Source organism: Pelecanus crispus, chromosome 1 (assembly GCF_030463565.1).
Source record: "Pelecanus crispus isolate bPelCri1 chromosome 1, bPelCri1.pri, whole genome shotgun sequence".
Taxonomy (NCBI): Eukaryota; Metazoa; Chordata; class Aves; order Pelecaniformes; family Pelecanidae; genus Pelecanus; species Pelecanus crispus.
This window is the reverse complement of record NC_134643.1, coordinates 26,988,042-27,014,956: the sequence shown is the minus strand read 5'-3', so window position 1 is coordinate 27,014,956 and position 26,915 is coordinate 26,988,042. Positions and strand designations below refer to the sequence as shown.

The 26,915-nt window shown below is 40.3% G+C and overlaps 1 protein-coding gene across 4 annotated transcripts; it reads left to right on the top strand.

Annotated features, from left to right (window-relative positions):
* Window positions 1–1,103: 1,103 nt before the first annotated feature.
* Window positions 1,104–17,043, top strand: ING3 (inhibitor of growth family member 3). 4 transcript variants are annotated; one of them, XM_075708631.1, is made up of 12 exons: window positions 1,104–1,224; window positions 1,399–1,470; window positions 5,829–5,929; window positions 7,286–7,351; window positions 8,563–8,659; window positions 10,798–10,869; window positions 11,162–11,281; window positions 12,544–12,602; window positions 12,959–13,149; window positions 14,335–14,527; window positions 15,428–15,466; window positions 16,143–17,043. In XM_075708631.1, the coding sequence occupies exons 1-12, from the start codon at window positions 1,197–1,199 to the stop codon at window positions 16,257–16,259; spliced, it is 1,155 nt and encodes a 384-aa protein (XP_075564746.1). In that variant the 5' UTR covers window positions 1,104–1,196; the 3' UTR covers window positions 16,260–17,043. The 4 variants fall into 4 exon arrangements, with proteins under 4 accessions (XP_075564746.1, XP_075564745.1, XP_075564765.1 ...); XM_075708630.1 differs by having other exon boundaries at window positions 12,445–12,602; XM_075708650.1 differs by lacking the exon at window positions 1,104–1,224 and adding an exon at window positions 5,542–5,648 and having other exon boundaries at window positions 1,436–1,470; window positions 12,445–12,602.
* The last annotated feature ends 9,872 nt before the right edge of the window (window positions 17,044–26,915 follow it).

Below are 26,915 nucleotides of genomic sequence, written 5' to 3'. Positions count from 1 at the left end.
TGGCTTAAGCATACACGTTCTTTCCTTGCTTGGATGCACACAGCACAGATGAGAACATGAAAAGGAGCTAAAAAGCGTGGTGGAAAGCTGGCCTGTTCTGCTACGGCAATTCTTATGCTCCTGCACCTACACCTGACATCACGCAAGCTCCCAAAATTCCTTCCCCCAGTCAAAACTAAATCTGGATAATAGCGTCAGTCCATGATTAGAGCGAAAAATACTAGACAGTGATAAAACAGTGATGAAATGAACTATCTGGGGGATTGAAACGGCGTGAAAAGGTTCATCCCCGAACTTTTAAAGATAAATTACAGTAAGAAGTATTGTAACGGGAGCGCAACACCTACTTATCTGCTCATTATTTTTTTCTACGCTGCACAGCAATTCCAGAGCGGCCGAAGTTTATGCTCTCGTGGGGCTGTACCGGCGGTGACCCGCGTTAGCCGGACACAGCGGCTTTTCTCACCTTGGGTCACCCATGAGAAGACACGGACGTTCGTTTCGTTACTTTCGTCATTTCTCACGCTCGTTACGCGCCATTACCAGCCGTACGCATTTAAAATAACGGATAAACAACAAAAAAAAAAGCATAAAGCCTGACCAAAAAGCTGCGAGTTTTTCCCCTTCGCTTCGCCAAGGCTCGCAGCGCTTGCGCTGGGGTCGGCGGGGACCCTGCGGCGGGCCGGCGGCCGCGCGTCCCAACTTTGCCTGGCAAAGCGGGGCTGAGGCGGCGGGGGCTGAGGCGGCGGGGGCTGAGGCGGCGGGGGCTGAGGCGGCGGGGGCTGAGGCGGCGGGGGGGGGCCGGTCTCCCGGAGAAAGACCGGCGGGTCCGCGCCATCGGCAGCGGCGGCCGGAGGGACGCGGCCCGGGACGCTCCGGCGGCGGGGCCCGGGGTGGGGGGGGCGCGGCCGTGGCAGCGGGCGGTGTCACGCGCGGTTTCCCGCCGCCCGCCCACGCGCACCGACTACATTTCCCATGAAGCCGCGGGGAGGCGGGAGGGGGGGGGGTAGAGCGCGAGCCGCCGCCTGCGTCAGCGGCGCGGGCAGCCAATTGCGGCGCGGCCGGAGCGAGCGCCGTCAGCCGCCAATGTTGTTTTCGCTGAGTCGAGCCGCTGGTGTTGTTGGCGGCGGCGCCATATTGGAAGGGACGAGCCCCCCGTTAGCGAGAAGCCCCTTGGCGCTGGCCCGGCCGCCGCCATGCTGTATCTGGAGGACTATCTGGAGAGTGAGTGTGTGCGGGACGGGGGCGCCGGGCGGCCGGGCACGGCCGGTGGAGGGGAGCCGGGGGGGGGGGGGAGCCGCGGCGAAGAGGCGGCGCCCCCCCTCCCCCACGGCGGCGAGTGACTGACTGGCTGCCTCCCTTCTCTCCCCGCTCCCCCGCCCCTCCGTGTCCCCGCAGTGATCGAGCAGCTTCCCATGGATCTGCGCGACAGGTTCACCGAGATGCGCGAGATGGACCTGCAGGTGCAGAGTACGTGAGTCCCGCCCCCTCCGCCTCTGCCCGCCCCCTCCCCGCGACCGCCCCGGCCCGCCCCGCCGGCGGGGGGCGGCCGCGGGCACCGGCTGCTCCCCGCCCCGGGCACCGGCCCCCCGCCGGCCGCGCCCCGCCGCCGCCGGCCCGCGGTGTGGGGAGGAGGGAGGAGAAGGCAGAGGAGGGAAGGAGGGGGCGAAGCGGCGCCGCCGCCGCCGCCTCCGGGGCGCTCCGACCTGTGTGGGCAGCTCCGCTCCGCTCCCCGCCGCCGACCCCGGCCCGGGGCCTTCGCGCCCCTTCCCCGCCTGCGCCCCCCGGGCTCTCCGGCAGCGCCGCTCCCGGGCGGGGGACCGGGGGGGCGGGGGCGCCGCGCCGCGGGGCCGGGCGCGTCTCGTCGGCAGCGGGCGCCTGGCGTCGTCTGCTGCGGGCCGGCGGTGCGGGCGCTGGTGCTGGTGCGGCTGCGGGAGGCGGCGCTGCGGAGGCCCGGCGCCGCGCCGGGAGCCGGCGGGACGCAGCGAGGGGCGGGGCGCGCTCGGCTGGCGCTGTGTCAGCCAGCGGCGCCCAGCCGCGGCCCCGCCGAGCCGCCCGCCCGCCCGCCCGCTGCGGTCCCGCCCCGGCCCCCGCCCGAGGCCCGTAGTCGAGCCTCGGCGCGAGTAGGATATTGCAGGAGTTTTGCTCCTGGGCTTGTGCTGCTCCCAAAGGCATTTTCGGTGGCACGTCCCAAACTCTTCAGATTTTTGATCCCTAAGAGCAGTGGTGGTGGTTTGGAACATGAGTTGTGTCCCGCTCCTTCAGCAGGTAGCGGCACGCTGTCTCTGAAGCTTTCCAGCCAGCTCCCCTCATCGTAGCGTATGAGAAGGCGCTTTTTGCGTGGCCTCTTGTGCCCTAGCTGATACATAACCCAAAGTCTGCTTTAGGTCTCTTTGTAGATCATTTTGTATATCTCTGGTTATATCCTGATATAATATGCTACCTTATGCTGTTTTCAGGATGCATTTCTGAAGGCAAAAGCCTTTCTAGCTTTTCTAATGTGGTCTCATCAGGGACTTGGGTGTCCCCTAACACCCAACTAGGTGGTGTTGCCATTTAATGCACAATTAATATTTTCATCTATAACTGTGAGGCGGAGGTCTTTGTTAATGAAACTTACTGCGCAAAAGATGAGAGGAATCGTCGATACAGAAGGGTTGGACTATTCTAAAGAAGAACGAGAGAAAGAGCAAGGTTTGAACTAACACGTGAATGCCATACAGGAATACAAAATGTAATGCTGGGGGGGAGCACTGTTTTTGAAAACAATAGTTCAACCTATGAAACTTTGAAGTGAGGTCTCAGGGTTTCCCTTGGGTATTTACCTTAGTGGACCCAGCAGGTCTGTTTAACAGACTTTATTGACCCATGTTGAACTGGCTGTAGGACTTTTTTTTTTGTGTGTGTGTATTATGGCCTAAGTGCTGTCCTGTATTCAGTGCTTAAAGTTGCAGGAACGGGGCAATGGCTCCTTATGGGAGGTAACACCTCTGAAGTAACTATCGCTAGGGAGCACCAGGAGAGGGAGTGAGCAGCTCACTGACTTTGGTAATTCTGAGTAAGTTCACAAATTTTACTTCTATTTTACTGCTATTTAGTAGGGAGGCGAAGAAGCTAGTAGGGGGTTTTTTTTGTGTGTTTCAGAACTGTGCCGACTAGGACTGCCAAGGTTGCAGTTGTGTCATTTCCTCTGCTTTAACTGAAAGTGGCAAATAACACTTTATATTGTATTACCGGAAGTAGCAAATAACACTGAATATTGTATGCTAAAACCAACCTTAGGCCCAGAGAAAAATTCTCTCGGACCTTGGTACTTCTGTAATTCTTGCACAATGAGTGACAAAGCATCCAAAGACATTTACAAAACTTCTGGACTAGCATCTCTTCAACATCAGTTGCCAAACTGCCCACTGAATACTGCATGCAAACCTGGAGCATGTTCTCATGCAGTGACATAGTGACTTGCTGTGAGGATTCAGTATCTCTGAAGTACTTGAAAACAGTAGTTTGATGAGTGATGCTGTCCCAGAAACCTACATGAGTTGTAATTCAGAGATAACTGTGCTGCTGTGTTTTAGTATCAACGTTGACTTTGTATTCTGTCCTGTTTGGACTATGTGGAGTTCTAATGGGGCAAGTACTGCTGTTTGTTGCTGGAAGAAGTAATAAACCTGCTGTACCTATTGTATGTCCTGATAAGGCTGCTGTGGGAAAAGTGAAGACAATCTGAGTTGTGACTTGACTCTTGACCTTTAACTGAGCTCCATGTGGAGCATAAAATGTGTTTGTTTAAGTTCAAATCATGGATTATCAGGCCTCCATGGTAAAATGTCAGGCTCTGGAAAAAGGCCCCTCTTCTAACAGAACTTCTGGCAACTCTCTTGGGAAGTCTGATCTAAGAAATTAGTATCTCAGAATATAGTATCACAGTTGGATTAAAAAGGTTAGAGGGGTGAGAAGAGGTGAAGGAACTTGAGTGTACCAGAGAGAGCTTTTCATACAATTTAATAGATCTGACCTGCATTCCCCTTTGCCATTTCTGCCCTTTCAGGAGAGACCAAGTTTCTGTGGAAGTTTTCCCTTACAGAGTTTCGCACAGACTGGTATGTGTCCTCAATAAAAAGTAAAGAGGGAAGTTTTGGTTTTTTTTTTTTTTTTTTTCCCTTTGCATGTCTATGGAGCCATTAGAATAATTATCACCTAGCTTTGCACTCTGGGAATAGGAGATGGAACATTTTGTCTGTTGGCTTTATGGACCACATTATAGTAATTTGGTCAAAGAACAAAGCTTTTAGAAGTCTCTACATAAAGTGTGTGCTGCTGCTTGCTTGTTGCTCAGGCTTCTTAATCTTCTCCCTGACTAACACAGTGCAAGTGGAAGATGCTCATTTTACAGATTCTCCCATCTTTAACCTGTTTTACACCAAAACTGTTTGATTACTTTGTCTGGGTCTAAATAAAGTTGATGTGAGCCTATGTCACAACTGTTCTGACTTGGGATTAATTGCGCTCTGTCCGGTCAGTTGTTAGGTTCCTGTTGGTTTTGATGCTGGACATTCCCAGCATAGGGAAAATCAATGAATCTTTTTTGATCATTTAGTACAAATGATTTTTGATTATTTATGTCAACAGTTAGTTCTAGTCGTGAATTTTCACAGAGTGAGAAAACCTTTGGGCTTCATTGGATTTGAACTAGTTAATTCACTTTTTTGTTTGTTTGTTTGGTAAGAGGTGATGGTCATCATGTGATCCAGTTTTAATGGTGGTTTCTGGAAAGTATCTTCAGTGTTTTACACCCAGAGCCTGAAGTCTGTAGGTAATTGGTGCATTGTCACATTTAATTTGAAACTGCTGTCTGGACAGTATCGCTGAGAGTGCTGTGAAAAAATTTTGGTGTTATCATCTACCCTGAGACTAGCAAGGCTGTCAAAGCTAGTTTGACTGAGGCAGCTGCGTGGTTTTGGAAAAATATGCAAGCTGTTGTATGCACAGATGTCCAGCTGTTGAAATAGTAAACTCAGTGCTTTTTTTTTTTTGAAGAAGGGTGGAGGGAAAGGGAAGGGAATCCCTGTTCCTCTCTCAATAAACAATGAAACAAATAACTCGTAGTTGACACTTTCCTGTCTTATGATAATTAATGTTAGAGAATTCGTGGCTTTATTTTTTCACTTACAGTATTTCTCAACTTCATGTAAGTGAGCATCCTGTCCAAATAGTATTTCATCAGTGCATTTACCCCTTCGTACTATCCTGTGGGGGTGGGGGGAATAACTTTGTGAGTGCTTTCAGGTTGCTCTCACCCTTCCCAGCATACAATGGAGAGGGCCTTGACTTAAAGGTGGTGACTTGACTCTTCAGTTGCTCTACCTTTTTGAGTCACTAATTTTTTCAATGATTTGGTTTTGTATTTGACTGTTTCTCTTAGGAGAACATTTTGTTTCCTGCTCAGTTTGTAACTGGCTAGAATGTTCCAAAGTCAGCAGTCTAGAGCCCTGGGTGAGGAGTTTGGGTCGTGCTTTAAGTCACTACCACTGCTCTTAGGGACAAAAAACCTTTAGAACTTGGAGTCCTGCCAGTCCCATGCTGGAGAGCACAAGAACCTTGATGAGAATCCTACCAGAATGCAATTCTGCTTCTTGGAAATTAAGGTAAATATTTCCCTCCTCTGTCCACTGTCACTTGGTTGTTTTGGTTTTTTTGGTTTTTTCCTCTCTAATAGTTTGCACCTCAGTCCTGTCAACTTTGTTTAAGAAAAAAATCCGCCTTATTTCATAATGTTTATATACATGAGAAGATAACATTTATCTTAATCTTTTCCTGTGATACAGATGCAATGGATCAGCTTGAACAGAGGGTAAATGAATTTTTTATGAATGCAAAGAAAAACAAACCTGAATGGAGAGAAGAACAAATGACATCAATCAAAAAAGTAAGGATATCACAGGAGTGGGTCACATTTTTCTTTGCAAATGAAGATAACCTTAGGAAAAAATAGCTTATGATTGATGGAGACTTAAGCGTTCAGAGCTGTGACTCCCCTTGGGCTTTCACAGAGATGGATAGAACTACCTAGGAGGAGGAAAATGACAGAAAGGTTTCTTTGATCAAGCATTTCTCTCAAGTTTTACCCAGTATTTGCTAGCATTTTAAAAATTATGATCCTGAAATGCTGAGGAAACCAGGTACTAGATTTTCAGCTCAGACTTTTTGTTTCTGCTTGTGTGACATGAAGTTGCGTGAGTTAATTGGCTTTCTTTTAGAGGATATTTTTCAAGCTTAGCTTCAGTGTTTCTGGTGATTCTGCCTATGTCCTTGTATATGTTATACCTATGGTATATGTAGCTTTAGGGACAGAGTAGTAAGAAGATGGATGTGTTTTGTTTTATCCTTCAACACTCGGGCATTGGTGGTGGTATTGTTAGCAAGGTAGTCCATCATTTTGTCAGGAGAGACTCCTTTCTAGTTTCCTCCACTTGCTACTTCAGCCCCTTATTTGGCCAAAGGGGTTTTTTTTTTCCTTAATTAATACAAATAGATTTCTGTGTTTAAAAAAAGAAAAAGTCAAAGCTCTGACTTCACTAAAGTAAATGAAAAATCTGCTTTTGACTTTAGTTGGACCAAAATTTCAAGTAGTTTTTGCCTAAGCAAGATACTCTTCAGTGGAAATTGAGAATGAAAAGGCACTTAAACCTGTTTAATTCTAGAGTAAAACCATGTGTAAACGTAATGTAAAAAAAACGTTTTGTCAGTGGATTTTCATTAGTTAGGGCAGATTCTAAAATCATACTGCTTTAGTCAAATTATTTTATAACATGCTTACATGAGTGTATTTTAAAATAAACTATATACATCATTATTTAACTACAGTGCTGGAAAGGCCTCCCCTCACAGTACTGTTTAGCATAATTTTGAAGGGCAGTAGTATCTGCAGTGGTCCTAAAGATTCATATAAAGTAAAAGACATCATCGCATTTTGAGTCCATAACCTTATGCTGCGTAATATAAAATAAATCCAAGACCGTTTCTATTCTTGTAGCATTTCTTGCAGAAATCTAAATATTGCTGTAGCAGGAAGTGTCCACATTTTGTAATATGGCACGAACAATAAATTGATATGTAATACATCTCTCATCTAAACTTTAGCTGATTGTTGTTTACAGTAGAGTTTCACAGTCCATCTGAAAACTGACTTGAATTTCTCCTTTTAACTTTTTGCGCTGGATAACAGTAGCTTAGAATTAATTCAGTTATGTTCATAATTTTAAAAAATTTCTTTTTATAACAGGATTATTATAAGGCTTTGGAAGATGCAGATGAAAAAGTGCAACTGGCTAATCAAATATATGATTTGGTAAGTAGACAGAAGGCTTGTGGTGAACTACCTAAATTTATGTCCAAAGGAGTTCTAAACATTTTGATAAGCACTACAACTGTGCTAGCTGTACTGTTATGTCAGCTACAAACGGATATTTTTGCTGGTGAAAGAAACATTCAATATTTACTGACTTTTAAGAATTGTGTTGCTTTGGGTAATAAGTGTCACTTAAATACAAAACGTACAGAAATAATTTTAGAAATCCTAAGGTTTTCATGCATGCTGATTTTGTCTTAGTTACTTTTTTCTGAAAAGAGATCACAAGCAAGTTACTCTTCCTTATAGCATGTGGTTTTTGAATTTTAAGTATATTTATTTTACATTTTCTCGGAGAACAGAAACTGCAGGTCAGACTGCACTAAAAAATAGTAGACATAAATATTTCTTGTTTGCTTTAGTTCCACTTCAAAAGCTTGCCAAAACTTAGTTCCCAAAGTTGGAACTTACCCCCTTTCTTTTGGTTAGCTGGTAACTGCAAAAACTGTTCATTTTTTAATAGTTTAGAGATACATACAGTATTCTGCTGTATGACTACAGATGAAGAAAGCATTTGGAACATAGTGTTTCTTTCCATGATACTAAGGTTACATTTTTTTTAAGGTAATTTTCAACACCCAAGAGCATGTCGTACTCAAACACACAGGAGTCTTCACATTTTCAATTTAGAGACCCTTTTACTGGATACTTAAGCTTACTGATGTATATAGTGGCATACAAATTGCAATTCGGTAAACTTGCCATTTCCCCGTGCAGCCCAACCTCTTCTAAAGTGCCTGTCATGTACTGTTCTTTCTCTTCCCCTTTCTATACCCATACCCACAACACCCCCAAGTCCTCTTAATCTTTTTTCTCAAAAGAAACACTTAACATTGTGTCTTGGAACATTGCCTACAGTAAGAGGACGGCTTCTGGCTGCTGAGCCAATATGCAGCCTTATTGTATCCTGCGATTGACTGCGCAGCCTAGGAGCAACAGGGCTATTTTGGTGTTAATTCTAGTCTTCCTGCTGAGTTAGGGAAATGTGGGTGACCAAGAAGAAGTTAGCTTCTGTGTGTTTTTATATGTGCTTAGTGCTGCATGGCAGAGAATTGCTGGAAGGGAGATACTTAGCAAGCCTGAGATTAAGGGCGTAGATACCCATGTTCCAGAACTGGATGCTATTTATTGTTGCTTTGTTTGAAAAACAGGTCGACCGTCATTTGAGAAAATTGGACCAGGAACTCGCTAAATTTAAAATGGAACTTGAAGCAGATAATGCTGGAATTACAGAAATATTAGAGAGAAGTAAGTATGCATGATTTTCTTTAAGAACTTGACAGATTTTCTGTGAATTGGCAAAACTAAATTATCATAAACTTGTTAGTGGCCTGCAGTATTTCCACTTGTTCCCAAATTCTGTTTTGACTGGCATACTTTTCGTCAGTCAGTGATTCTCAAATTTTAGTTTCAACCTCAGTTTTTACCAGTGAAGTCAAAATACAACTGAGTTATTAGAATAGGTTTTTTTGCACAACTGTTGCACTAGCGAATTGCTACAGTAAGGTACAGAATTCTTTAAACCTGTTTTTAATGACTGTAGGTATTCAGACAAGTACTTTAGCTTAAGCTTGCCACCTACCTGGTTGGAAGTGTACCATTTATTACTCAAATTGATTGCCACCAAATTGAGGAGGGTCATTATTTTGGTTACAGGCGTTTCAAGTTATGTACTTGGTGGTTTTCTTTTTTTAAAGGGGACAGAATGGTTGTTTTGTAATGGGGTAGCAAGGGAGAAGCATTTTGGGTAAGAAACCTGCATGCTTAACAAATACAGCAATGCTAGTATTCAGACCGTGAACAAAAATGTAATGTGACAGCTTTTTGGCTCACTTGGTGTAGAAGAATCTGGCCCTTCTGTGTGCATCAGCGTTTAGATATCAAGTTCAAATGCGATTATGCTAAATGTCAAAGTTGATTTAACTACTGTGATTATGGCTAAGAGCCAGTGACTGTTCTTCATACCCAAGGACAGTAAAAAGTAGCCTAAATCACTTGAGGAGATTAGGAATAAATATTCTTTCTTTGAAGTTTGTGTGGCTTTGTCATAAAAGCTGGGAGTTTTTTGATATTTTATTTGTAATTAATATTACAAATAACAGGCACGAAAAGAAAACTGCAAAGTGCTTTTAATGATCTATCAACTACAGAAAAGGACTAGTTTATTTCAGTTGGAATTCCAGCTGCGGTTTTAAGATGTGATACTACCTACTCACTACCTGAGCTATGTGTTTGGTGAGGTAGGTAGGTAGAATTTCAAGAATTCAAAATAGAAATGTACCAGGCTGCATGTTGCATCTTTAAGGTAATTTTTTTTTAATAAAGTGAAAAGTAGAAGCCTGTTAACATTTTTAGCTTTCAGAGTAAATACATATCGTTGAGGTTCCGCCAGAGGGCAGCCTTTGGACTAGTGCATAACATGATTAATATTAGCTCAGCCGAAATATCTCCTTATGCTTTGAACCTCTTCTAGAATAATTTTCTTTAAACTTCTGTAATACACTCATGTACTTTTTGAAAGCAATGGAAAAGAAGGAGGTAAAGAAATGTTGAAGCTACAGATTTTGAAAAATTAATGTGAATTACTTTCTTGAGTTGTCTTCTTTATAAATACAAATTGGTAGGTATTGCAGCTAGTTCAAAATCTTTTTGTCAAAGATTGATACACAAACTGTTGTATATTGTTTTAACAGAAATTTGTGGGCAAAGTCTCTCCTACGCTGTGATCATTTAGCCTCATATTACAAGAAATGTTATTCTTAGACATAGACTTGCATTTGTGCCCCCTCCGCCTTCCCCGCCCCCTTTTTCTTTTTTGAATAGTTGCTCTGTGTATTTTGAATGTTAAGAAAATGTGGATGATGATCTGAAGCCCTTCCTGTTGAATGTTAGATCATCTTGAAAGATGTTACTAGTGCTTGTGTGTTTTGACTCAATGTGATGATGTGGACTCAGTGGGACAAGATGCCTCGTAAATACAGTTTACATGTTACAATCTTCTTTTCAATTCATATTGGTATACATTGTCAGTACCTTTGGTGTAGCATTCTCTAACTGTCACCAGCTTGCGTGCAACTCATTTGAATAAGTGGCATGTTGAGGGCAATGTTGGTGTTTGTTGTCCTTATTGGCCTTCATTTTTAACTTCTTGATTTCAACAGTTGAACAGCAGCAGTCACCAATTTTTATTTTAAAACTGTTCTTCTCACTGGCTCCTGGTTGTACTACAGGAAGGGTTTCAACTCTAGCAAAAATCCTTCTGATTAAAATAAATGTAACTGCATAGTGATTTGGTTAATATTATAAAGATTCATTTAGTATCTAAAAGTCAAAACCATGCCAATGTTGACTCTGAAATTCTCCTATCCTTTTTACCTCCCTCTTAGGGTCTCTGGAGCTGGATACACCATCACAGCCTGTGAATAACCATCACGCCCATTCTCACACTCCAGTAGAGAGTAAGTATTTGAGACTCAAAAACATGTCTACTTTTTATGTTTCCTTATTTTTTGTTGAGTAGTATTAGGAAAAAAAAAATGTTCAGAACTTTATTCTTTTTCTCCAAATATTTGGCGGGGGGGAGGAGGCATAATGCAGTGATAATAATGTCTGTGCAGAAGTGCAAGAATGAAATAGTAAGGTTTTGCTGGTAGGATTAGTTGAAAGTGCTTTTCTATTATCTCTAGTTATAGTTTGACTTTCAGGCTGAAAAGGTTTTACATTTAAGTTCCCTTCATTTGTTTCATTTAGAAAGGAAACACAACCCATCTTCGCACCATAGTACAACAGATCATGTTCCTGAAAAGAAGTTTAAATCTGAAGCTCTTCTATCTACCCTGACTTCAGATGCTTCTAAAGAAAATACACCAGGTAATCTTAATTGTCTTGCATTTTATTGCTTTTTAATTGGAAGAAGAGAAACCCAATTATATTTGTGAGTTACTGTCTCTTGAAATCAGAGGCTCATACCCTTTGCTCTGCGATTTTCAGTCATTTGAAACATTAGAAGTGGCAGGCATTGTTACTCATCTGTGTTGTCCATGAAGCACATCAGCTTTGCTCTCATTTAACAGCTGCATGTTGGCTGTTTCTTTTTATTTACGCTGCTTGGAAGATGGTAATAGTACAGTTTCATTCAGCCAGTAGTAGAAATATAAGAGATCAATGCATTATTTTGGGAAAAAGAAAGGCATGCAACAATTTTGAAAGTAAGGGAAAAGAATTTTCACGCTCTTTTTTATTAAGGGGTGGTCTAACGTGGCATTTGGCCACAATAAAATAAAGTTCTTTCTTGTGTTGTCTATTTCAAAGGAAGTGAGAAGTCTTTTTGACTAGTGAATGAAAAACCCCACAACTTTTTGCCCATTTTCAAAATTAGGGTGTTTCATAGTTTCTTTTCTGGAAATAAAAGATTGTGAGAGGTTATAGTAAGTAAACTACCTTACATTTTGGCATTTAGTGCTGTTCATCAGTTTAAGTAGTCTCCTCATACCCATTTAACTTTTCTTTTAAAGGAACTTCACATGAGATGGCAAATAAAATGTAACTACGTTTGAGCAGCTGTCAGTCTGTAGATGGGCATGGAAATCTGTGTTGCATTGAAACTGTGATTTGTAGTTTTTAGAATTAAGATTGTTAAAAGTTTTACTTCAGAAACAGTATAAGTGTCCAGTGAAATTGTTACTCTCTTCCTGATGGTTACAGTAGTCAGCATCATTTCAATGGAGATTTGGTTTATATAGATGTAGACACAGCAGCTGCATCTGTTCTTTGATAGCTGAATATGATAGTGAGGACTGTCTTTCTAAAAGGACCTCTTGCACATGAGGATAGCTGGGAAACAAGCTTCTTTTTTTCTTAAGCTGATACTGGCTGTGTCAAATGACTTTTTCAGCTTTTTTCCAAATGATCAGACGGCTCTGATGCGTAAACGGAGTTCCTTCTCTTTCACTGGTTGTCATATATAATTCTTCTTAAAATGCAAAGGAATTTAGTTTCATTTTGAATTTCATAAATGTGTTCTGTTCATCAAGGGTGTCGAAACAGTAATTCATCATCCTCTTCAAACAATGCATACAATACAAACTCTTCTCAACCATTGGCATCATATAACCTGGGCTCATTATCTTCAGGATCTGGGGCCGGTGCAATTACCATGGCAGCAGCTCAAGCAGTGCAAGCCACGGCGCAGGTAACGTCAAAACATTCTTGTTATTCTCCCATCCGCTATTGATTAAGAAGAAAGACTAGTGATTTTTTTTTTTTTTTTAATCTGAATTCCCATGATCACTTTCAGCTGATGTGATTCAGTTTTCATCATTTTTGTTTAGATGCTACCGTTTCATCCTGTAAAACTAGCATGAAGGGACAGCTTGTTTTCTGGCTTTTCCTGGGGGATATTCTTACACCTTTTTACCACTCACTGTGCATCATTTTGTTAACAGAGTAACTAATGAACCTGTGGAAATAATTAGCAGTTAGCAGCCTAGGATGTCTTCTGTAAGAGCTGTACTGTGTAATCTGATACAATATCAGTATTCCTTTTAGATGAAGGAAGGAAGACGAACATCCAGTCTAAAAGCCAGCTATGAGGCATTTAAGAACAATGATTTTCAGCTTGGAAGAGAATTTTCATTATCCAGAGATTCAACTGGATATTCATCATCAGCTCTGGCATCTACATTAACACAGACATTAAGTTCATCAACCACAGATTCACGAAGTGGCAGAAAAAGCAAGTAGGTTTTCTTACTTGTTGACTGCAATTACAGCTTTTAAGACAGCTAAGCTTTCTTTTAAAGGTCATGGGCCATATTAGAAATACTTCATATTTAATATCTGGGAGAGGGGATCAACAGAAGGTAGTTATTGCCTGCTGGCCTTTTTTTGTTCAGGGCTTTCTTCTTTTGTGCTCTCTTTCCCCCCCACTCCCCCCCCCCCCCCCCCCCCCCCTTTAAGCAAACTCACTCCAAGGTTTTAAATAAATGTCTTGATTTGCTTTTTCATCTGTGATATAGTCTAGCTTCTTCCCTCATTTTTCTCTGTTCTGGAGAGAAGATTTGGTCTAACGGCAAATATTGGGAATTGCTATGCTTTTGTAGATGGTTCTGAAGTAATCTGGAGATCTGCTTCATGCCACTTCACAAATAATCACTATTTTCTGATGGCTGAACTTCTAGGACAGGAAACAGAATGAATTTTATTTCTGATTAAAATGGAATTTGAAAGCATTTTAAACAACACAATGGCACAGCAATCACAAGTTGTACTTGAAAGAGTTTGTCTCAGAGTGCCCATCCTTTTAAACTGACTTGCCTGTTTTTCTTCATACAAATTTGTGTTTGTTCACAGCTCAGTTAATAATTTTGTCTTAGAAGCATTTTTCATCTATGGATGTCTTGGGTGTCAGATCTGACCTATACGCAAAAGCATAGAATTTGTATTCTGGCACTGTTCCTGTGGAGTGATTGGTGATGCTTGAGTGGAGATTAACATAGAATCAGTCATCTTCAAAACACACCTATGTATTCTACATGATCTATGACATTATTTATATGTAAATTCCTCTTTTATTGGTAACGTAATTTTTATGAGGACTTTACACCAAGGCTGTTGATGGAAAATTTTGTGAAGAAAAACATTGAATTCGAGTCATTTGGCAGTTTAAAGCTGTTAAATTCCATTGATTAGAAGAGCCCATCTTGCACATGTAAGCTGGTAAGACTTACTTCCTTTTCCAAAGAGCATTCAATATTTCCATTTCAGTTTGAGCAGTTGTTGAATGAAATGTGTTAGGGAATGATGCTTTGGGATTTACATACTGCAGTATTTCACAGTGAACAAAGTACTCGTTTTGTGATCCTTTCACTTGGCAGGAAAGTAATTGAAATTATGATATGCTTTTTTGTTTGTTTGTTTTTAAGAAACAACAACAAATCCTCAAGTCAGCAGTCCTCATCATCTTCCTCTTCTTCATCTCTGTCGTCATGTTCTTCTTCATCTGCACTGGCACAAGAACTGTCTCAGCAAACAGCAGTAATACCAGAGTCTGATTCTAATAGCCAGGTTGACTGGACGTATGATCCAAATGAGCCACGTTACTGCATTTGTAATCAGGTAAGGATGGCTTCCAACCTGAAATATAACTAGAGCTACGATTTTGCTGTAATAGAACTTCCTTCTCTGATTGCTAATTTAAAAATACTCTATTTGCAGTCTTGAAATTCTGATCTGTTTTTATTTACTTACTGGTGATATGAATAATGAACTCAACTGTTGAAGCTAAAAACAAGCAAGTTTTCCAGTGATGGGACATACCTGGAGAGTTTTAAATGTCTTCAAGAACAATTAAATTAAAAAATGAACAGGTTCACAGTGACTTGCCTGGTCTCTCCTACTTTCCTTCAAAAAAAACAACAAAAAAACCCCACAAAAACAAAACCCAGAAAACCCCACAAACAAAAAAACCCAACAACCAAACAAAAAAACTAGTTTTGTAAAAGCTGTCTGGAAACTTGAGAGACTGAATGACAACGTGAGAAACTTTTATTTTAAAATGCCTGTTTTATTTTAAATTTTAAGAGCATTGGGGGTTTTCTTGAGTTTATAGAATTCTGTAATTCTCTTGAAAGTATTTGATTGTTTCAGATAAAGTGCTTGAAATTGTCATGTATGCAAGGGAAATGCCAGACATCCATATAATCTTGAAAACAGGGCTGATAATGTACTGAGCACTGTTGTTAAATGTGCTTCATTCAGGTTTTGAATGCTGACCTTTTTCATCCAATCGGAAATATTGCAGAAATATCTTTTTTTTGCCTAAAAAATTTTTGGAAATCAGTTTGCTGTGAACATGTTCTTTGGGTTGTGTAACAAAAGAAAAATCAAAATATTGTTTCTGCTGTTAATGGAAAAACTCCTCAAAGGAAGAAACTTGAACTTTAGCCCTTTGAAAATGTTGATTGCTTTTAACTAGCAATATAATTATTAATAAGGGGTTTTTTTCTTATTTACTAGGTGTCCTATGGTGAAATGGTAGGCTGTGATAACCAAGATGTAAGTAACAAAGTTCAAAAGGTTCATGAGGCACTTGCGCATGCAACTACTGCTTTGCAGGAGTTACTTTTCTTTAGAGTTCGTATTAAGAGTAGAGTTTTTTTAGAGTAATGTGCATATGAGTTGAACCATTCTTCAGGAAACTTCTCATCTGTCCCCACAGTTCAGGTTCTTTTAGAAGGCTTCACCCTTTACTGGGAAGGTTTGACATCTTTAAAATGCCCTTTATTTCTGGGAGCTTTTAGCTATGTCACTACTAATATCAGTTGTCCTCTTCAAATAAAAAAAGCTTTAAAAGAACAGTTGAATGTAATCATGTACTTACTGAGATGCTACATTTAAACAGAAGTGAGTGATAAGATGACTTTTGTGTCCCTTAGTGTTGTCAAACTAAGTATTTCAAAGAACAGCATACTGCTTTTGCTCTGTTATGTGAGTCCATATATGACTCCTAGAATTTTTACCACTTTCCTTAGTCTACTGAGTGTATGTTAGGGACTGAGATCCTCCTCTCTTCTCATTTTGTCCCATGACTTTTGTGTGAAAAGCAGAATTGATGCTTTTTACTCATGTTTCATTTTCATAGAATTGTATTTGTGATAGGTGTTTAAAAAAAAAAAAAAAAAACCAAAACAAAACAAAATCCCAAACCCTCTCTTTAACTCTGTTTTTATAGTGCCCTATTGAGTGGTTCCACTATGGATGTGTTGGACTGACAGAAGCACCAAAAGGGAAATGGTACTGTCCACAGTGTACGGCTGCAATGAAGAGAAGAGGCAGTAGACATAAATAAGTTTCTTCATCTGGAAAACAAATTACATACTAAAGGTTTTGTAGAGGACTTGGGAGGGGGAGGAACCCCCACCACACTTCCTTGCAACCACTAAGGGTTAACATAGCAGTCATAAGATCTTGAACTATTGATTTTGCTAGTTGTGTTTTAATATTGTAAGTAAATTATTTATGCACATTGATGTGCTACAGATAATATTCCAGTGAGCCTTGGATTGTTCCAGTGGCCAACATATGCAGACATTTGTACTATCAAACCATTTTCTCTAAGCAGTGGGCATTCTACAAGTATTCAATCTTCAAAAAATTCCAATAAGTCAAGATTTTAAATGTATGTTTTATATTCAACAGATATATTCTGCTGCATGTACTGTACTCAAGAGCTGTTATGTAACACTATGTATATAAATGGTGCAAAAAGTCGGCGCTTCTGAAAAAAAAAAAAAAGAGACAATGGTTTTTAAAATGCCTTTATAGCTTTGGTTCTTTATGAAACTTAATTCAGCAGGCTGAAGAAAAAGGTTCTTGTATACAGCGGGCTGTTGTCCTCTAGGGTACTTGAGTATGTAAAAACAAACAAAAAAAAAATGCTGTAGAATAAGACAAACTTGTGCCATTAGTCTTTATATGTTTCTGCTCCAGAGAAGGCGCAGGCCATAAGAGGAAAAAAAGGTGTTAAAGTGATGATAAATTTTTATACCAAATGTGTTTATTTTTTTGTGCAAGTAATCCTTTAAATTTGAATTGTATTAGGTGTTAAAATAAAACAACCTCAGCTCCTCAAATTAATGTTTTCTGTATGTTTGTCAAAAAAAGGTTTGTCCTTGAAATAGTTTCAGAAGAATACAGCTAACTTGGCATAAAAAATTGCTTTATATGACCCATGGGAAGGATCGTTGTACAGGAGGACATTTCTCTGGTGGGTGGATAACTAATACATATGTAGGCAAATGCTGAAATACCATTTGCCTTGATGTCCCCGTCTCCAGACGATCAGTGGCACCTGCTTCAATGGGCACAAAAGTTCTGTTTTCCATGTGGTTAAAATAAAAGAAAAATCCCTGTGATGTTGAGAGATACCCACAGGCAGGATTGCCTTCCTGTTTCCATGGCACGGATGGAAATAGGAAGGGGAGAAGAAAACCACGGTAAGTGTGTCTTGCAGCTGCCATACTCCTTCCTGGACAGTGGTTTTCATGTAAAAACCAACACGTGGTTCAGGAAAGAAGAAAGGGAGAAATAGTTCATCCTGCTGTAGGATCCCTAGGGTAACAGGGAGGGTGACGTTAGGAAGCCTAAATGCAGGCCCACAAGTGGTTGGGTCTGTGAGTTGTACATGTTGTAGCACAGGATCAGAAAACTGATCTTTAAATTAGACCCTTAACCATGAATATAATGGAAAAATTTTCTATTTCTTTTTTCCCACTTGCTTATTTTGGACATAGTTTGTAGATTTCCTGTCGTTGACAATTTCATTTTGTTATTTCCATATGGCTCTTTCATGGGGCAGCACTGAACAGAAACAAAATTACTACTCCCTTTTTCTTCTTCTTCCTTCCACTACGGAAAAAATAGACTTTCCCTTTGGAATGAAGATTTTACTTTAGCACTGAGTTGCGTTTTGGGCTGTCAGGCTGGAAGATCATGAGCACGGAAGCTTTCAAACCTATGCAGAGGAGGAGAAGAGAGGGAGAGAAGCAGTGTCTCAACATATGACTGTGCAAATAGTGTCAAGGAAATAAAAAGAGGCCCATTAGTAATAGGAGTATGTGCAGAAAATGCAGGTTTTATCTGAACGAAAATGAAACCAGGCTTCTGTCACAACATTTATTTAAAAATGAAAAAAGTAGGCATTTTAAAATCATAAACTGGGTAAAAGTAGATGTGTATGAAGGAAAATGATTATAGATAATAAATAGACGTTAGTAAAAGAATAGAAATGGGTGAAAATAACAAAGAGCAGTGTAACTGAGGTTCCATTAAAACTGTGTATGTATTTCTGTGGAAATCTCAGTCTAAAAAAACACTTGAGGACTAGAATATCTGGTTTTAAGTGAGGCTATCGAGACCATAGAGATAACAAACTATTTGTTCTGTTGGAAACTGGTGCCATGCTATGTATTGAAGTTAAATAAGCAACAGGCAATCTAGACTCCGCTCGGACTGAATGTCTAAGTCTCTAGGGCTAAGAAGGAAGTCCACTGAGAATTAAGACCATATATAGCAAAATCTGTCACTGGTGGTAATCATACCTAAGATGGTGCAGAGACTGCAAATCCAAATAAAAATTTCATTTTTTAGTGTGAGCATTGGTTCGCTCTCTCATTGGACTATATAAATTATTTTTTAATGGAGGAGCTAGTTAGAGATCTCACATGAGGAAGAAACTTACCTTTGTCCTCATTAGTACATTAGTATTTTGTGTATACGTTAAGAAAATAGAAATGGACAAATGTGAAAAATGGGGGAAAAAAATGCAATGCATAAGTCAAAGGCGTAGAACAATAAAACCTGTACGTGCTTTTGTTTTCTTTTCTTCTAAACAGGAAGCCTGCGCGAGAAGCTTAAGGCTCAGCAGGTGATGACCGTGTAAAAGCAGTGAGTAGTTACATATTGGCAGTCCTTGCCTCGTGGTCAGAGTTCTTGGAAGCTTCAGTGAGCAGACAAAGCCAGGCTGATGAAGTCTACATAAAAGCATGTAGACAGGGTCTCTCATTAAAGTTTCTTTAAAAAACAGTGATGCACTGGTGGAAGAGTGGAGGCCCCTTAACGTTACATGGCTATTTGCAAAATAGAATAACAAAGAGTAAAGGAATAAATTACCAATATTCCCAACACAGAGAGGCTGCTAAAGGAGTCCAGCAGGACTCTGCTCCTCAGCAGATATGTAACAGATCAGTTAGAGGGGTAAATAGTAATGTAATGTTTGCACTTAACGTCGGGTTCTCAAAAATAACAACAATGGAAAGTGTTAAAAGTAGCAGAACAGTCTCATGATACTGATTGTCTGATAAAATGGAAGATGTAATTCAACATTTGCTAAAATAATGTAAATATAAAATAATACTTAATTCTCAGTTTACCTGCAGCTGGGGCCTCTGAAGAAGCTATTGCTAGGTATGAAAGTGATTTTAGAGTTATCTAGGTAATTCTGTGGAAGCATCAGCTCATTGCTCAGCAGCGGGTCAGACAAGTGCTAAGAATGACTCAGTTGGAGATAAAGAATAAAACAGTTTTACACTGTGTAAATCGATGGTGCAGTTAGGTCTTAACCGTGGCGTACAATTCTGGTCCGCTCTGCTGCAAAAATGTAGCAAAACTAGGAATGGCTCAAATAGGAGGATCAAAGTAGTCAAAGCTGTGTAATGACAACACACCTGAGAAGCAGCTGAAGTGTCTGGGACTCGTCTGGCTGGGAAAGAGGCGGCTCGGTAAGGATGTACAAGGGATCTGTAAATGCAGAAGCGCTGTGGAAAAGATGTGTCTTCTGATAGAAGAAGTAGTAGGGAGGTAGCCAGTCCAAAATGAGAAAAAGAGCAGCATTTTTTCACACATGGTATGCTTAAATTGTAAAACTGGCCATATAGCTTACATGGGTGTAAAAAGTGACTGAGACATTAATAGAAGCAAAGCCCATGGAGGCATAAAATGCAGAAGTAACACATCTGGATCAAAAACTCACTAAAGACTGATCACTAGAAATTAAGAGAGTTTGTAACCAGGGAAGTGCTCCTGGATGCCTGGTGACAGTCCAAAATCCTCTGTCATACACCACGGAACGCTGTTTGATACAAGACACTAGGTTAGGTGACCCTTCGGCGCTATGCAGTGCAGCTGGTTTGGGTTTCATCTCAATGCCCCAGCATTTGGGTGAATTTTTAGGATGAGGAGGTATTTGTAGTACCACAAACTGAGAAGCAATGTGCTAAGCACTGTAACAGTACAAAAAGCGGTCTTTGCCTTGCAGATTGTGTTGTCTGTTTGCATTGTGAAGAAGTAACATTTTTTTTCTCAGCTGTAGGTTTTATTTATTCTAGGTCTGAAATGAAAAAGAAAGAGGAAATACATTTATGCTTCCTGCTCTGAAAATCCTGCTGGGTTGTCTCTCTGAATAGCACAGAATAATTTGCATTCTTGTCTTCTTTATTGAACTTTCAAAATGTTGTTCAACCACACACAATAAATATTAGAAATTCTGAGGTTTGTTTTCCCCTTTCTGTTCCCCCTCACCAGGGAGGTACTTTCCACTGCGAGCTGGCTTTTCTTGGCAAGTTTCTTCATCTCCCACCTCATCCTGCTGGAATGTCTGGACCATGCTCTTTTCATGTTCAACAAATGTGACAGGTGACAGACGGAGGACCCAGGTGGCCTTCACCTTGACAGCAGTGGTGAGTTTTGCACTTACACCAAAAATCTCTGAGAAGCAGAATTGCAAGAGGGTAAGGGTCTGATTTTTTTACCCTCTCTTAGGGGTATACATGAATAACTCAAGTTAAGCCACACTGTATGAAGACTGTCTCTGCAGTTTTGTTACTCTTCCCGGGATTGCCTAAAATGATCTGAGAATAATGTAACTAAACCAACAAAAATATCACTGTTCATTATATCTATACCAAGTTACAGTAATATTCCTCTAGCACTTTCAAATCCTTATTTTGCTTTTATACTCATATAATATTCTATAAAGACAAGCAGGAGCTTTTTCTGCTAGATATATTTTGTATTTAGGAGCTCTATGAGCATGCAAAAGTCAACAAGTTGCACGATCACTTACAGACTTGTGTTGGCATACATCACATCTTATATTTTATAATAATAATAGTTTCCTACATTATTTCATATGCATTTAAAGTCTTTAATATAAGCATGACTTTAACTGTTTGCTAACTGTTCCCTTTGTCTACTGAAAAATAAATTCCTGAAGGTGTTGAAAAAAAACCCTAGCATACTACAACTAGAGTAGAGAAATACTTGCCTCATGACCGTGCAAGAAATTTACCTAATGCAGTAGAAAATGATGAACAATGTTAGGATCCACAGCCCTTTAAACATTTTTAAAGTGCTAATACTTGTTTGTACTTTGTACCTTATATTATGAAAACCCCTGAGTGTTGTGACTGCTCTGTTCCTCTAAATATTTATTCAGCAATGCCATATATATTGACTCAAAACTGTATGCCCACATTTATGAATCTGGCTACTGCCAATTAAGAAAAGTTTCACTGAAGTTTAAGAGTACAAAGAGGGGATTCTTAAACTAAATAAAGTAGATGCAGTTGTTCAGCTACAGTTTGTAAATTTTTCATAAAAACAACAAAATTTGGGGGAATCCTAAGTATACCTTTTTTGCTGAACACAGATTTATTTATTAGGTTGACAGTTAACTTGGTTTTCCTAATTAGGGTATACTAAGCCTTTCTTTACAGAAAAATAAGTAATAGTTACACTGTTTGCACACATAAGAATTGGTGAAACAGAAACAGGGGAGCAATGTGAAGATAATTTTATATTGTTTCCACCTGCGAAACTGTGGCCCTATGACTTCAAAGCAAGTTTTACTATTTCTTTTCAGGAAGAGACATGTGGGGTTGATGTTTGGATAAACTTTGCCAGCGTGAGTGTAGTTAAGTGCTGGAAGGGGTCAGTCAGGGAAGTGCTATGGAATTAGGAAATCCTTTCTTGTCAGAAGTACAGGAATATTTTTCCCTGTGTTGATAAGGAAATGTTTTTTACAGCTCTGTTTTCCTTTATTCTGGTGAGACTAAAATTACATTGTTTCTGTGTGTGGGTAAAAATAAGTGCTCATCATATTTAAAAATTGTATTAATAAATGTTCAGTTATGTGGTTTGCTTGAAAAGGTGACAAGTTGGAGTGTTTCTGCTCTGATGAATTCATCTGGATATTGTATTCTTGACTTATATTATGTAAAAATGTGTTTAATTTCTCTGTCATGTCATTTGGGGCTAACAATCTCAGGCTTTTAAAGAAAGCACATTCTATAGATGGATGGATTAGTCAACACTTGAATGAACTGACAATAAAAACGTGTTCCTTAGTCAGGTCTGGAAAATGTAATGGTCCTACAGTCAGTAGTACTGACCGACCCCTTATTTTAATTTAGGAAGGTATACCATACATTTCCTGGGGATCTTCCTGATAGCCTAATACACTTGGAATGGCTAAGGAACTGAGGAATAAACAGAAGTTAAGCTAGGAGTGCTTTTAAAATTACCCTCAAAAATTAAAATTGTATGTTAATCATTTTCATCCAGAGTAGAAATTTTCTTAGACACTGACTTAAAGCATGCTTTTGCACACAGAAGTCCTGATTTCAGAAGTAATGATTACCTTTGAGAGAGTCACTTATATCAGAACAGTTTTGCCCACCTCTTCTATAACATTGTTGGTTACTCTCGTAAGACGTAGATACAATCTAAAATATGCACTGGGAAAACATCTCAGTGGAGTTTTAGCCCAGGACAGGAAAACCAAAGATGATTCTCAAAAACAAAAAAGAGAAAAAAATCCAACTTTAAGGTGTTTTGATTAGTATCTCCATTGATGTTCAAGATTTACCAACTCCAAAGTATTTTTAATTTTGAAAGTTCTTTCTGAACACTCACCTACAGCTATTTACTTAAAGACTTGTGTTAAGAGGGTGAAAGGAATGTACTGGGAATGTCTCTTTATAGAGGCTGACAAGCCTTTTAATAGAAAAGATTCTAAGTTTTCCTTTTCCCTACTGTTTCAATCTTAAGCAGTAATATTTAAACTCAAGAGGGAAGGAATCATGTAAATATATTGTTCGTAACTACATCAATACATTATAAAACTGTAACCTGATTTCATATTTGGCTAATGATGACATCATTTTAAATCAACCCAAATATTCTCTGTAATTCTCTTTCTAAAGTCTATTTTAAAATGAGTAAATTAGCTATCAGCCTTATATACATTTTATTAATTTTCTGTGTTGGCACTACCTGGTTTTACTTTATTTTCAAAAAAAAAAGTCTCTTCAGTATGCTTTAGTTTTAAAAGTGCATCAAAACACAGTTGCATGGAAAAAGTGATTGATTTAAACATATTAATAAGATATTATTCGGCTACTTCATACTGTGTTTCAGAGGGATTCTGATTTGGTTATATTTTGGTTATATTTTAATTTTTGCAAAATCAAATCCTAAGAACATCTACATCTGCCTCTTGTCATAGAATATAGAATCATAGAATCATAGAATCATAGAATCGTTTAAGTTGGAAAAGACCTTTAAGATCATCCAGTCCAACCATTAACCTACACTACCAAGTCTACTCTATGCCTCCATAATTAAAAAATAGAACAAAACAACCCATGAAAGAGACGACCCCAAACAACCCAATAATCGGACAATGAACAAAAATCCTTCTATTCACTTCTCAGCCCCTCTGGACAATTCAAATTAAGTGTGAAGTGTAGAAAATGACAATAAAACATCTTAGATCTCTCAGACGTGAGAAATACCTTTCTTAAAACTTGCTTTTTCAACAGCCCCTTGCCTGGAATGCTGGTTTTACACGTGACCCGTTTAATCAAAATGGTTAAGATCACCCACTGGCAGTATGACGTTCAGCTTCCTCCCAGCCCTGTCGCCGCGGTTCAGCATGACGTCCCTCCCTCAGCTTCAGCTTTCAAGCCGCTTCCTCGCAGCCCAGTGCAATAGCCATCGGGCGTGTTTCGAGCAAGCTGTGCAGTCCAACAGACCAGAGCTGAGAGGCAGCGCAGGGACGCTGCGTGGGGCACGACGCAAGGAACTCATCAGTCTGCGTGCCAGCTGCAACGGGGACTTTCTGTGTGGCCTCCTTCAGTATACGTATTCTGGCCACCTTGCTTTTGTGAGCTGTAAAAATGGTTAAACTTAAATTTTCAGCTTTACCTTTAGAAATACCATGTGGACTAGGTTGTCAAAAGTCAGTGCTTAAAAGCTGTAACGTACTTCAGGGTATTTCTAAAGTAACCTCTCTGCCACAGTGGTTGCTGTTATCTTCTGCTGCTGTAATCATGCCGCAGCAGCTGGACTCGTGAGAGAAACTGCATAGTTACAACCAGATCGATAAGTTCAGAAGTATACCATTATCTTTTTCTGCTTGCCCATAAGAACAGCAAAATAGCATGTCTTGCATCTCCACGTATTCTATTTGCTTGTACAATAATTTCTCATGTACGTGCACAATATGTGAAGTGCGCCGGATGACGCATTTCTGTACTGGCTTATTGTATATTCTGGCAGCACCACAAGAATGCAACAAAATGTAATAAACTGTTATATACTCTAGTATATATAATAATGGCTGGTCTTGATGGGGCTGGTTAGACTTATGGGCACCTTGAGAGGCACCCTGAGCATTTAGTCTACCTTTTTGTGTGATGTGGTTGTCTTAAAACTCTCCTCCCTAGCAGAGGAACTCTGTTAAACAAATGCCCAACAGTACAAAGCCTTTTGACACAAAAAAAATAAAGTTATTGTTCCCTTGTGCCTAAAACACCCACACGCATGAGCTCATCCATTGAAGTCAGTGGAGGCAATGATGTGGTTTAAGCTATACATTTGCACGTATATTTACTGTAGTGGGGCTAACCAAAATTTAATGATCAAAATGTCTGAAATGATTGGCACCTGGAAAACTTGATCCAAAATTATAGAGCTTGTCTGCCAGTTATGGCAGGCACATCATCTGCAGCAGCGCAGACTAAATCATCTAGAGGACAACACACAGACCTGCGGGCATTACACCCTTGTTTTATATGCATGCAATAGAGGTAACACTAAACGATATTTTCTTGTTTGTAGGAGACTTCCATTTGTATCCCTGCTTCCAAAGAGCATCAGGGGACTGCTGAACCTAGGAGACACTGGGATAGTCATTCAAAAGCCTGAGAGTGGTCTCAGCAAAACAACCACTCTGCTAAAGGAAGAGAAGGTATTCCTGATCATGGGAGCAATGAAGAGGAAAAAAGGCAGCCAGAGGTAATGGGGCAGAAGAAAATATGGTTTAAGGAATCTAGAGAGTGAATTGGAAGATAAGCGTTTATGGAATGAGGAGTCTAGTTGTGTTTTTCAGATCATGAAAGCTGGTTTATTTGAAACAGAGCTTGCTCCTGAACTTGAGAGCAGCTGTATAAAAACCTGGTGCTTGGGAATGACTGTCATGAATTTTCTGGTTACCCTGGCTTTTCTCATTTTCTGAACTGTTTTGGGTCCACTTGTGCTGTAGAACAGAAGGAGGAAAAAATAAACGCTCTACTAGTCTTGGCTACTTACATAATGTGGCCAGGCTAAAGTGAAAAGGGAACATGGCAATGAAATAATTTAGTTTACACAAAAGAAAAGACCTTGTGACAGGACCTGGAGGACAATGACATTTTAATTCTATATTTGGGGTTTACTGGAACAGGAACTAGAACAATTAACTTAAAAAAAACCAAAACAAAAAAAAAACCCAAACCCAGAGAAAATGCAGACTGCTAAACATTAGAAATAAAAGGCCTTGTAAATGCTTCTCTTCCCCCTGTTAAATGCCCTTACAGACTGGGCCTTTCCTTCACATTTGTTGCTCTCATTCCAGCAATTCTGTGGCTGGCTTGCAAGCTTCACACATTCCCACTGCACAGGAAGCTATTTAGGACGTGTCCTACCGTCAGCCTGAAGGCCTGGCTCAGTGATCGCTCCTTCCTCTTTGCAGTAGCCTCAAAACCTGTATGCTTGCCAATGGTTGTCCCACTCCACCCTGTCTCCTTCTCGTGGAAACTCTTCTGACCTGGTGCTGGGGGTGGAGAGGAAGGGCCTGGCGTGGGGGTGTCCCAGTACATGGAACAGTTGGTGAGCAACATGGATACCATCCACTGCAAACATCATTTGAGCAGGCGTGGAGTGGCTGGGACGGAGTTAATGACACTGGTATTCTCGGTTTCTTCCCGCTCCCTTTGGTCATTTCAATACACTTTCACCTGAATATAAGCAGCTAGGAAGAACTGCAAGGAAAATAATACTATGCAGCACATAAAGTGCATTCAGAGCCCTTCTGCACGTACAAGGCAGTCAACAGCTCTGCTTGCAGAAGTGCGTGAGAAAGTAGGAAAGTATCTGTGCAAATACCTTCCATATAATAAGCCCAGAGAATGTAACTGAAAAAAAAAGACAATAAGAAGGATCTAGATCACCCAAAAGAAGAGATTATTCACTGTGTTAAGAGAATGATTTTGAGAGAAGACAGAGCTGTCATTAGAAAAAGTTTGTAGAAATAAAGAGGAAGACCTGAGAATGGAAGTTAAAAAGTTCTCACCTGAGGTGTGAAGAAGAGGGGGCCAGCAAGATGCCAGAGAACAGATGTGGACCATGACAAAATAAAATATTTACTTAAAATAAAAAGGAACACAAAAGCTGTCAGAGGTCATGAGATATTTCACTTTGTTCCTGTTCTGCATACCCAAAGATAAATGTCCATGTTCTTGCAGCCTATCTGGGCATTTTTTGATTATCACTGATTCTTATTCAGCTCTCGGCAGTAACCAATGAGTCTGAGCAACCAAGCTGGCTACAAAAATCCATAAATCTCTGTGTAATCTCAGAATAACTGCTGCAAGGGGATTATGTCAAGAGTCAGTGAATAACTGTA

Bases quoted from the DNA above. Each gene is read 5' to 3' on its own strand.
- ING3 (XM_075708630.1), top strand. From the start codon at position 1,197: ATGCTGTATCTGGAGGACTATCTGGAGA. The intron at 1,225-1,398 runs GTGAGTGTGTGC...GTGTCCCCGCAG, and splicing joins TCTGGAGGACTATCTGGAGA to TGATCGAGCAGCTTCCCATG. The intron at 8,660-10,797 runs GTAAGTATGCAT...CCTCCCTCTTAG, and splicing joins TACAGAAATATTAGAGAGAA to GGTCTCTGGAGCTGGATACA.